Below are 12,967 nucleotides of genomic sequence, written 5' to 3'. Positions count from 1 at the left end.
ACTAACAAAATCATTAGAAAGTTTCCTAAGACTAAAGTAGAAAATAAAAGATAGTGATTTTTAATGCTAATCCCATAGATTTGAGAAAAAGATGACTTATAAGAGATAATGTATTTGTTAAAAATTAGACAAAGAATTAAAGATAATGTTGGATAAAATATTTAACAATGTGGCCTCCATTAACTTTCAGAAAAGAAAAATACAAACATATACTCACAGAAAAGGTTTTGAAGAAAATAAATCAAAATATTAAAATAATCTCGTTTTTATCTTTTTCCCCTGCCACCTTTTTCTAACTGCTTTTATAATGATGACCCCATTTTTAAATGTAAGATTTATAAATTCAGAATGAATCAAAAATATGTAGACTTGCCACATGGCTACTATAACCTAAACAACTGTACAACCAGGTTCTCTTACACACAGACACAAATGAAAGATATAGGATTTGGGGCCAGCTCCGGTGGCGAACACCTGTAATCCCCGCACCTGGAAGGCTGAGGCAAGAAGAGAAAAAACAAAATTGAGGGGAAGGAAGAATCCTCTGGAGGGAGAGGCAGTACTGGGGACTAACCTCAGTCTTGCTCTTGTTATAACGGCAACCATTATACCACTTGAATCACAAGCCCAGCCATTCTGATTTTAGTTTTTCCTTTACTCAGAGTCTCACTTTTACTTCAGGCTGGCCTTGGATCATGATCTCCTACATTTTTGGGGAGCTGCCCTGTGCACTATAGGATTTTTAGCAGCAACTGTCATCTCACAACTAGATATAAGTGGCAGTCCTTCAGTGTGACAACTAAAACTATTTTTAGACATTGCCAAGTGTCTTTTTTTTTTTTTTTTTTGTCAGTCGTGAGGCCTGAACTCTGGCCCTGGGCGCTGTCCCTCAGCAGTTCAGCTCAAGGCCAGCACTCTACCACTGAGCCACCTTCCCTGCGAGAGAGAGACAGAAGAGAGGAGAGAGGAGAGAGGAGAGAGGAGAGAGGAGAGAGGAGAGAGGAGAGAGAGGGAGAGAGAGAGAGAGAGAGAGAGAGAGAGAGAGAGAGAGAGAGAGAGAGAGAGAGAGAGAGAGAGAGAGAGAGAGAGAGAGAGAGAGAGAGAGTGTGTGTGTGTGTGTGTGTGTGTGTGTGTGTGCGTGCGTGCGTGCGTGCGTGCGTGCGTGCGTGCGTGCGTGCGTGTGTGTGTGTGTGGTCGGTAGTAGGGCCTGAACTCTGGGCCTGGGTACTGTCCCTCAGCTCTTTAGCTCAAGGCTAGCGCTCTACCACTTGAGCCACAGCGCCACTTCCGGCTTTTTTCTTTTTGCTCATGTGGTGCTGAGGAATCGAACCCAGGGCCTCAGATATGCAAGGCAAGCGCTCTACCACAGAACCACCTTCCCAGCCCCCCAAGTGTCATTTTATGGGGTGAAATCACCTCCAGTGGAAATCCAAACCTACTGACAAACTTACCTCTACCTAATATTCCCAGATTTTCCTACATTTCCTCATTCTAATTTCTTCTTTCTGTAACTCTTACTCTGTAAGATGAAATATTTATGGGTTGGTCACAAATGCCTTTTTCACCATTATTTCTTCTTACTGTTAAGTATCTGAATGGCTTTTAAAATTTTTCTTTCAGATCTCTAATATTTAATTTTTTGTACAAAATAAAAAGTCAGTGACCATTCTTTAAAACAACATTTCCATATGGTTATAATATGTAATAATGAAATCTTGCTCTCTATAACTAATATAAGCTAATAAAAAACCAAGTAAATAAATTAGCATTTTGACCCTCTAATTCTTACTTTACTTGGCTTTTTCTTCACTATTACCCAATAATATATTGTTTTTGCATTTGTTTTCTCTTTCCTCTAGAATGCAAATTCCATGAAGACAAGGATTTTTTTGTTGGTTGTGAGGCTTGAACTCTAGGCATGGGTTCTGTCCCTAGCTCTTCAGCTCAAGGCGAGCGCTCTATCAGTTGAGCCACAGCGCCACTTCCAGTTTTCTGGTGGCTATTTGGAGATAAAAGTCTCAGACTTTTCTGCCCGGGCTGTCTTTGAACCATGATCCGCAGATCTCAGCCTCCTGAGAAGTTGGATTACAGACATGAGCCACCAGGGCCCGGCTGCCCCAAGAATCTTAATCAGTATTGATAACATAAGGGGCATTCACTCAATATTTATTAGTGTACTTAATGAATGAATAATACTATCCATCCCACTCCCCTGAACTTAATGACAGAGGATTTTTCCAGCCTCTTGTTTAACTACCACTTTCCCACTTGTTTGGAATCTATTTTATGAATTATACATGACTCTCTCCAATCCTTCATCTTATGTAACATATGAATAAGTACATCTTCTTGGATTTCACTGTCCTATGAAATATCACCCAGCTAGGCATCCCAGCATTTGGGAGACTATTGGAGGATAGTAAGTTTGAGGTAGCTTGGGCTACACAATTGGTTCCAGGCCAGTCTGGGGTACATACTGAGTTCAAGGCCAGTATCAGCAACACAAGTCCCTTTCATCAAGAAATAAAAGAAATATCCACAAAGATCTCTATGGAGTTTTCTCTCTTGTTGTCTTTTTTGTTGTTGTTGTTAATTGAGCATTCCTAAACAGACAATGTAGCCTTATAGTCAAGGTCTCCAAAAAAAGTCTTTCTCAACATCAATCACTTCCTCTGTCTCCCCAATCCTGTTTCTACCACCCATAGGGGTTACTTTTTCTTTAAGAATGTCTTGTATGGAGGCTGGGAAGGTGGCTCAGTAGTAGAGTGCTTGCCTTGCATGCCTGAGGCCCTGGGTTCGATTCCCCAGCACCACATAAGCAAAAAGAAAAAAAGCCAGAAGTGGCGCTATGGCTCAAGTGGTAGAACACTAGCCTTGAGCTGAAGAGCTGAGGGACAGTGCCCAGGCCCAGAGTTCAGGCCCCACGACTGGACCCAAAAAAAAAGAATGTCTTGTATGTGGCTTAGTGGTAGAGTGCTTGTCTAGCATGCATGAAGCTCTGGGTTCGATTCCTTAATACCACATAAACAGAAAAGGCCAGAAGTAGCACTGTGGCTCAAGTGGTAGAGCACTAGTCTTGAGCAGAGAGGCTCAGGGACAGTGCCCAAGCCCTGAGTTCAAGACCCAGGACTGGAAAAAAAGAAAAAAATGTCTTCCTTCCTTCTATATAATTCTAAATGTCACTATATCAGTATTTCATTAAGGTAAGTCTAGATTTTTAAACAGCCCTCCTTCTCTCATCACTCAGCCTTTCTGCACAATGTCAAAGTAAACAGGAGTTAGGTAACATATAGGACTGTGCAATTTAGAAAGGACTTAGGTAACATGTAGGACTGTGCACTTAAAAGCTAAGAATATTACTTAAAAAATACCAAGAGGGGCTGGGATGGTGGCTCAGGGGTAGAGCACTTGCCTTGCATGCTTGAGGCCCTGGGTTCAATTCCTCAGCACCAGCAGAAAAAAAAAGCCGGAAGTGGTGCTGTGGCTCAAGTGGTAGAGTGCTAGCCTTGAGCTGAGGGACAGTGCCCAGGCCCAGAGTTCAGGCCCCACGACCGGATCCCCCGCCCCCCCAAAAAATACCAAGAGGTTATCTTACCCATGTAATTGTAACTCCTCTGTATGGTAGTCTCACAATTAAAAAAAAAAAAATACCAAGAGGGTGGCACCAGAGAGTCAAATCAAGGAGATGAGTTTAAGAATCTCAGAGGTAAGGATAGACACACAGGGAACCTGATACCACACTAGAAAATTTTGAGGGAAAAGGTTCAAAAAAACAAAGCCAAAAATCTAAGAAACAAGAAGGCAGAAGCTAAACTATGATAGAATTAAGCATGGATGGTCAGTAATTAGAGGGTAGGCTGAGAATGATATTATTTCCTTCTGAACAGAGAAAATATTTGTTTCTGGTACTGCACCAGAACTGGCAAGGGAAAACACAGGAAGCTCAGAAGTTACTGATAATGGATTTATATTCTAACCATCACTTGATTAAGTGACTAGTTCAAAGACACATATGGGTAAGATAAATGGCATAAAAGAATGCTAACGTTATAAAATACTCATGAAATTTTAAGACAACAGTTGGTAAGCTACTAAACTACTGAGAAGATCAAACTAAAATATAAACACTGGATTAAATAAAATGGTAATTCAAGTATATTTCAATTCATATGCAATAATCAAAATTTGCTTCATTTCAAAAATCTGATTTAGTAATAATCATATCAAATCAGTTTCTTTTAAAAAAATTGAATCTGTAGTTTTTAAAAGTCACTTTTCTAGGCTTACCTTGTTCCTCCACCATCAATTGTAAGAATTCTGATTCCTCTCCCTTTTACTGGATCCACATAACCAATTAAGGCCAAAATTTCTCTAACTGCAGCCTGAAGAGTTTCATCTTTAATTTGTCTCAGTCGTAATAAATACGGAATGATTCTTTCCTATATTGAGAAAAAAATATTATTTTTTTACTTTTGTCAAGTTAAGGAGAAAAAACATAACTGGGCCAGGCACTAGTGACTCATGCCTATAATCCTAGCTACATAGGCTGAGATCTGAGGATGGCAGTTTAAAGCCAGCTCAGGTAAGAAATCCATAAACTCATCTCTAATTAGCCATCCCAAATGCCAGAAGTGTGGCTGTAGTTCAAGTGGTTGATGCTAGTTTAGAGCAAAAAAGCTCAGGGACTGCGCCCTATACCCTAAGTTCTAGCCCTGGCACCAACCCCACCCCCCCACCCCCCCCCACCCCCGCAAAAAAAAAAAAAAAAGAAGAAGAAACTGGGAGGGGAAAAAAAAAACTTAAGGTGGGTATGGTGGTACATAGATATCTGTAATCCGTTGGCTGAGGCAAGAGGATCATGAGTTCTAAACTAGCCTGTGCTAGAGACTCTATCTCAAAAATATTAAAAAAAAGACAATGACTACACTTATTTTTAACTAATTCAAGTTTAGATCATCACATAAAATCAACATGTCCATGTTCATTACTTTCTCAGCAATCTCAAGACAGATTCACTTCTGAAGTATTAATGTCAATAAGCATTTAAGATACATTTGTCCTGATAGGAATAAAAATTAACTTTAAAGACTTCCTTTATGTTCTCTGGTTAGCACTCTACCAACTGAGCCACACCTCCCGTTTTTTTTTTTTTGGGGGGGGGTCTGGTCGTGGGGCCTGAACTCTGGGCCTGGGCGCTGTCCCTCAGCTCTTCAGCTCAAGGCTAGTGCTCTACCACTTGAGCCACAGCACCACTTCCGGCTTTTTTCTTTTTACTTATATGGTGCTGAGGAATGGAACCCAGGGCCTCATGCATGCAAGGCAAGCGCTCTACCACTGAGCCACCTTCCCAGCCCCACACCTCCAGTCTTTAAAGTACTCTTTTTAAAGAATGTTGAATGGTTAATAATTAGAGATAATTTGTTTAACACAGATTACAAAGTAACAACTGTGATAATAAAAGGTTAACATGAATTTTACTGCATATTGTGTCCAAATCAAAAAAGAGCTGGGTTCAAGGAGAACAACACAGCTTTATTTTCTTTCTAGATTAGCATTTCTTTGCATTTTCTCTTAGCTGCAATAACATTTTTTTTTTCTGGTCATGGGGCTTGAACTCTGGGCCTGAACACTGTCCCTCAGCTCTTCAGCTCAAGGTGAGTGCTCTAGACCTGAGACACAGTGCCACTTTCCGGTTTTCTGGTGATTAATTGGAGATAAGAGTCTTACAGACTTTCCTGCCTGCGCTGGCTTTGAACTGAGATCCTCAGACCTCAGCCTCCAGAGTAGCTAGGATTACAGGCATAAGCCATCAGGGCCCGGCTAACAAATGTTTTTGATGTTTAAGAATGACCACAGGGATGGAGCGGGGGAGTGTAGTTGTGGAGGTGGGAGGGAAGGGATGGTAGGGGGAAAACATAGGAGGAGGCAGCAATGCTTGATAAGAAATGTACTCATTACCTTGCTCATGTAACTGTAATCCCTCTGGTACAGTATTTTCACAATAAAAAACTTACTTTTAAAAAATGACCACCTCTTAAATAGGTACTAATGTTCATGTTCCAGTGGCTCAGGTTTGTAATCCTAGTTACTCAGAGATTGAGATATGGAGAATCTAGTTCAAGATCAGCCTACAAAAAAATATGTAAGACTCTCTTTAAAATAACCAGTTTTTTTTAAAAAAAAAAAAAAAAAGCTTGGGCTGGGGGCTGGGAAGATGGCTCAGTGGTAGAGCGCTTGCCTTGCATGCCTGAGGCCCTGGGTTTGATTCCTCAGCACCACATAAGCAAAAAGCAAAAAAAAAAAAAAAAAAAAGCTTGGGCTGGGAATGTAGCTCAGTGGTAGAGTGCTTGCTTAGCATGCATGAAGCCCTGAGTTTGATTCCTCAGTACCACATGAATAGAAAAGGCTGGAAGTGGCGCTGTTGCTAGCCTTGAGCTAAAGAGCTTGGGGACAGCACTCAGGACCAGAGTTCAAGCCCTACCAAAAAAAACAAAAAAGCTGTTTCTTAGCTTCCACAATTGTGAGAACTAATTTTCTGCTTTGTTATAGTAGCACAAATGAACTAAGACAGTTATTCTGTTTTAGATCTCTACTTTCTGCATATCAGTAAAATGTGAATATAATGGATGAAAGTTCAGGCACATCTGCAAAGAGATTCTATAAAATGAAAAATAATTTCAAATTCCCAGACATGAATTATTAAAGTATATATATCATAATATATATTATATATAAAGTTGATTGTCAAAAAGTAGAATGTGGCTGGCACTGTTGACTCACGCCTGTAATCCTGGTTACTCAGGAGGCTGAGATCTGAGGACTGCAGTTCAAAGCCATCCTGGGCAAGAAAGGCTGTTAAGAGTCTAATCTCCAATTAAACACCTAAAATCCAGACGAGGTGCTATGGCTCAAAGTGGTAGTGTACTAGCCTTGAGCAAAAAAGCTCAGGGATATCACCCAGACCCTGAGTTTAAGTCCTACAACTGAAAAAAAAAAAGTACAAGTCAACAACTTTTGGAATGGAAGGTTAAAAATAAGCACAAACAGAATTTCTAGTATTTTTTTAAATTTCTATTTTATAAATTTTCCAATTGCTCTTTAAGTATTACAAGTAAACTGAGATATAAAAACTAAAACAAGTTATATTCTATAGCACTTCTATGTAAATTATCTAGTTTAGTTGGTCTAAATCATATTTCCTATATTATATTTTAAAATACAAGATACAAGAAAAATAAGTTACTTTAATGATTCACATTCAGTTATTAAGCAGATAATTAAAACTTTTAGGATTTTAAATATCCAAAGACCATGAAATAAGAAGCAGCCATGAGCTGTGCGCAGGTGGCTCATGCCTGTAATCCTAGCTACTCAGGGGGCTGAAATCTGAGGATTGGGGTTCAAAGCCAGCCTGGGCAGGAAAGTCTGTGAGACTCTAATCTCCAATTAACCACCAAAAAAGCCACAAGTAGAGCTATAGATCAAATTTTAGAGGGCTAACTTTGAGCAAAAAAAAAAAAAGGTTAGCAACAGTGTACCCAGGACCTGAGTTCATGCTCCAGGACCTGTACCAAAAATGAACCAAAAAAAGGCATTTATATTGATCAAGATGCCTTGTACTTATAACCTTACTTCTGGAATTGAAACTCCTTTGTACAACTACCTAATTAAAAAAGATAAAGAAAAATTTGACAGCTAAGCAATTCTGACAATAGGCCATTCTAATTAATTTACTGATAACCTTCTATGTTCAGGACTTGGGGCACAGCTCAAAGGTAGAGCTCCTGGCTAACAAGTATGTTACCTTTCAAATTCCAATGTGGCCAAAGGAAAAAAATTCCTGACCTAAATATCCAATTATAAAGTATAGATATTAGTAACAAAATAATTTACAGGCTGAGAATGTGGCTTAGTGGCAGAGTGCTTGCCTAACATGCATGAGCCCTGGGTTTGATTCCTCAGTACCACATACACAGAAATGCCAGAAGTGGTGCTGTGGCTCAAATGGTAGAGTGCTAGCCTTGAGTAAAAGAAGCTCAGGGACAGTGCCCAGGCCCTGAATTTGTCAAGCCCAGGACTGGCACAAAACAAACAAAAAAACAAATAAAATAATTTACATTACAAAATAAACCCATTAGCATAATATTCAGAACAGAAATGGAATAATTAATATATATATCATAAAAAACTACTTTTTTAAAGGCCTCTCTCTTTCCGTTTAAAAAGGTGTACTGATGTTTAATTCCAAGTCAAAAGCAGATTAAACAAATAGGAATTACCTTGACAGCCACCCCTTTTCCTTCAGGAAATTCTAGAAGATGAAAAGTCAATTCTTCAACTCTCGTAATGCAGAGCTTTGGGTCTGTTGTTCTTCTTAAAGCCTGAACTAAGGCCCGAGTTCTATTATCAATACTCACTCTTGCAATAATCTATAAAGACATGTTAAATATATATGATTAAAACATGAAACTACTCTAAACAGGTAACATTTCTTAGATGCCATTAGGAAATGAAAAATTTTAATTTGACAAAATTAATACAACTTACAACCACAGTGAATTAACAACTTGCCTTTTCTCGCTGAAGAGATAAACGCTTTTTATCCTCTGTAGTTTTGTCTTTACTGATTGCCTGCTCTGTCTTAGTGGACTCTTCCTGATCCTCAGGCTGACTCTTTGAATCATACTTCAATTTGGGGACAAGTCCACCAATATAGCCACCTACTAAAGCTTGTACACCTTCAGTGGGGCGAGAAAGAAAGTTAGCAATACTCTGTTTAGTAGAAACTGGAACGAGTTCAGGCATCCCACTTGGACTTGCAGGCTTCTCTGCCGTGTCTATGGAAGACTGTGAGCCTGGCATATCTGCAGCAGATGTAGCAATTCCAGGATCTACAGGACTGGATTTCACTTCTTCAACCTTGTTACTTACAAGCTCAGGTTGGTCCTGGACATGTTTACTTTCCTTTATTTGAGACATTTTCCCTTCACGACTGAAGTATGCGTTAATGTGACTTGATAAAAAGACAAATGACTCTCCAACTTTTGTGGTTATACTACTTGTGTAATGATAAAGGCTCTGTTTCCCTGTGTCTTCGTCTTTATCTATAGTGTGGCTTTTCTCTTCTGCAGGACTCTTTTCTGATGATTTGTCACTATATTTTTTCAGAGATTTAATAACCTGTTTAACATTTTTCTGTTTGAACCAGCCACTATCTGATACTTTTCTTAATATTCGAGAATTTGGTTTAAATTGAGCTAAGCGTGAAATCATTTCATTTTGATAGCCAAAAACAGCCTTTGACACAGAGTTCAAAGTACTTTTAATACGGGACATACGAATGTTCACTTTTGTAAGTCCCTTGGGAGCAGAAGTGCTAAGTTTCAAAATTCCAATACGTAAAGCATGGTTGCTTGGAGAATACCAGGGCTTATCACAAAAAAAGGCTTCACTTCTTGTCCATTTACATCTTACTTTGCTGACATGAAAACCTCTATTTGGGTTGATATGGCTTGTCCTCTGATAATGATTAGATGTGCACACAAAATGCAGTCGCTGGCTTCTCTGCTTTCCACAAAGACTTCTTGCATTACTAAGGAGGTAAATATATATATCTAAAGTGAAATTAATAGACATAACTTAAAATCACTTATTTTTATATGACATTCTCTCACTTCATTCATCAATGCTTCAGTAAAGAAACACCACAATTCATGGTCTTACCTGAAATTAAAAAAAAGAAGAATTAGAATTCAAGTTAAAAATCAAAATTAGACATAATATTAACTGTATGACTAGTTGAACTACATTCAGCAAACTCCCAAAAATGAGAGAATAATATATTTCCAAGATGGCTGGTACAAAGTTTAACTGAAAATCATTAGCATGTTTGTGAAAATTAAACTGCTTTAGGAAAGTTCCCAACTGATAGGTTTTTCCACAACACAAGATATAATTTAATATGCAACTCAGATATTATACTTTTTCATTACTAAGTTTTCTTACTAGATTATGCAATAGTATACTCTCTATTTTGTTCACTGAGAATCATTTATACAGTATTTAACTATGCTACCCACTGGAGGATGCTGAGGCCACAGACAGGATGTTAACAGTTTCTACAAGTCTGACATGTTCAAAGTTTATTCCTAGTCATAAGTGCTTATTAAATCAAAGAAATGTGACTAAAAGCATGTCTTAACAAATATTTTTAAGAGTGATTTCTTCTATATCATTAGATTATACTGGAATAAAACTAGATATTAATAGCAGAAGAAAATACACAAACACCTGAAGATTGAACTATACACTTCTGAAATTTTTTAATTCCTAGAATCAAATGAAAATGAAAACTAGATAAATTTATGAGCACCTGTGGGACATAGCAAAGACAGAATTATATGAAAAGTTTATAGCTGTGAGTACCTACATTTTAAAAAATCAGATAATATCAAGGTGTGGGGACATATGCTTTTAGTATTGGACTTAGGAGACAGAGAGGAGGATCACAAGTTTGAGACAGCTGGGACTATCCAGTGAAATCTTGTGTGTGTGTGTTGTGAGGGGGGGAGGAAGGAGAGAGAGAGAGAATAAATAAATGAAATGAAAGGGAAGGTGGGAGAAGGAGGGAGGGACAGGGAGGGATAGGGAACGAGACTGAAAGCAGCCAAAGATCTTTGTATGAATAACTTAATAAAATACCTGAAGTACTTAGAAAAACACGATCAAGCCAAACTCAAAATACTAGAGGCATACAAATGAAATGGAGACTAAAAGAATAATGCAAAAAAGACCAATGAAATAGGTCTTTGAAAAATCCCGGACAGGAGCCAGGGTGCCACCTTGGAGGAGTAGTCCTTGCGTCTGAGGAGCTGGCCCGTGAATGCCTGCCGCCATGGGAAGCCATGTGTCAAGAGAAGATTTTGAGTGGGTCTACACAGACCAGCCCCACACCGACCGATGCAGAGAGATCCTGGCCAAGTATCCAGAGATAAAATCCTTGATGAAACCTGATCCCAACTTGATATGGATTATAATTATGATGGTTTCCACTCAGGTGAGGAAAATCGCAGCTGAATATTATGACAGCCTTCCCTACTACAATTCCTGGGTGAAAGTCCTGTATGATTTTGTGGTGGATGATACCCTAAGTCCCTATTCAAGGATGAAGAGGCCTCCAAAAGGGCATGAGCAGTGGCGCTGTAGCTCAAGTGGTAGAGCTCTCGCCTTGAGCTGAAGAGCTGAGGGACAGCACCCAGGCCCAGAGTTCAAGCCCCACGACCGACAAAAAAAAAAAAAAGAAAGGGCATGAGGCTCTGGAATTAATATTCTCCCAGCAAAGATATTCTCTCCAAAGCTTAAAAAAATGAGCTGATAAAGTTTTACATTATTAAGCTTAAAACTACTGACGCTTAGAAGTGGCTATGTCAAAATTTCAAACTCAGTGGTATGAAGAGGCAAGTTCAGGCTTGAAATAGCAGCTTGAATTTCATACTCCTTTCCCTGTGTCCTGTGTCATTATCCCTGAGGGTATCCTCCCTGTCTCTGTCACCTTATAAGCTTATCATTTAAAAAAAGGAAAAACCTATTTCTACCTGGTTATTTTCACTCCATAGTTTTACTTAATCAAGACAGCTAATAAACTGAGTCATTAATTATAAAAAAGAAAAGAAAGAAAAATCCCTCAGAGGGATGGGAAATGTGGTAGAGTGCTCAGAGGGGTTAGTGGTAGAGTGCCTGCCTTGCATATGCAGGAAGCCCTGGGTTTGATTCCTCAGTACCTCATAAACAGAAAAAGAGGAGGAAGTGGTGCTGGATCAATTGGTAGAGTGCTAGCCTTGAGCAAAAATAACTCAGGGACAGTGCCCAGGCCCTGAGTTCAAGTCCCAGGACTGGCAAAACAAAACAAAACAAAACTCAATAAAGAACCAATCTAATTTATAAATGGACTGAAGAGGTCTGAGAAATAGCTCAGTGTCAAAGTGCTTGTGTCCTGAATTCAATTCAAAGTACCAAAAAAGACAAAACGTGGCTTATGCCTGTAATTCTTGCCACTCAGGAGGCTGAAATCTGAGGATCACAGTTCAAAGCCAGCCTAGGCAGAGAAAGAAGTCCATGAGACTCATCTCCAATTAACTATCAGAAAACTGGAAATGATGCTATAGCTCAAGTGGTAGACAGACAGCCTTGAACAAAAGAGCTCAGGGTCAGCATGAGTTCAAGACCCACAATTGAAAAAAAAAAAATGACCTGAGGAGTTCTACAAACATCTCATCAAAGAAAATATACAACCAAGTGCTGGTGTCTGACACCTATAAATCTGTTACTGGGAAGGTTGAAATCTGAGAACCAAAGTTTGAAGCCAGACAGAAAAGTCCATGAAATTCTTATCTCCAATTAGCCAACAAAAAAGTGGAGGTGTGGCTCATGTGATGGAGTGCTAGCCTTGAGCAAAAAAAGTCAAGATTCAGGTTCTGAGTTCAATCCCCAGTACTGAAAATAAATAAAGTTTTAAAAAACCCAAATGAAGGCAAATGGTGCATGTTTTCTCTCATATGAGGAGCTAGATCTAAAATACACTTGGGGGCTGGGAAGGTGGCTCAGTGGTAGAGCGCTTGCCTTGCATGCCTGAGGCCCTGGGTTCGATTCCTTAGCACCACATAAGCAAAAAGAAAAAAGCCGGAAGTGGCACTGTGGCTCAAGAGGTAGAGCGCTAGCCTTGAGCTGAAGAGCTGAGGGACAGCGCCCAGGCCCAGAGTTCAGGCCCCACAACCGGACCCAAAAAAAAAAAAAAAAAAAAAAACACTTGGACCAGATAAATTATATAGGACTCTAGGCATGTAAACACAGTGAAATCAAAGGAAAAGAAGATACTTTTAGGAGAACACAAAGGCATAATGCCTATGCACCTCTGATCATATAAAATAATATTTATCAAAATGAACTCCAGGAAATGGAAAGAAGAGGA

General features: G+C 39.2%; 1 protein-coding gene across 3 annotated transcripts in view; it reads right to left on the bottom strand.

Annotated features, from left to right (window-relative positions):
* Pnpla8 (patatin like phospholipase domain containing 8) overlaps positions 1-12,967 on the bottom strand; it is a 44,032-nt gene that overhangs the window by 22,461 nt on the left and 8,604 nt on the right. Inside the window, exons 2-5 of one of the 3 annotated variants that reach the window (XM_069996197.1) lie at positions 9,675-9,723; positions 8,572-9,592; positions 8,280-8,429; positions 4,288-4,439 (exon numbers count right to left, since the gene is read on the bottom strand). In XM_069996197.1, coding sequence (XP_069852298.1) covers positions 4,288-4,439; positions 8,280-8,429; positions 8,572-9,592; positions 9,675-9,679 — 1,328 coding nt within the window. In that variant the 5' untranslated portion in view covers positions 9,680-9,723. Of the gene's footprint in view, positions 1-4,287; positions 4,440-8,279; positions 8,430-8,571; positions 9,724-12,967 lie in introns of all 3 variants that reach the window. The other 2 variants (XM_069996196.1, XM_069996198.1) reach the window with 2 other exon arrangements.

The sequence above is a fragment of the Dipodomys merriami genome, unplaced genomic scaffold, assembly GCF_024711535.1.
Source record: "Dipodomys merriami isolate MVZ:Mamm:240054 unplaced genomic scaffold, mDipMer1.0.p SCAF_5, whole genome shotgun sequence".
In the NCBI taxonomy this organism is placed as follows: domain Eukaryota; kingdom Metazoa; phylum Chordata; class Mammalia; order Rodentia; family Heteromyidae; genus Dipodomys; species Dipodomys merriami.
Note: the sequence above shows the minus strand (reverse complement) of the source record. Positions and strands in the feature narration are given on the sequence as shown.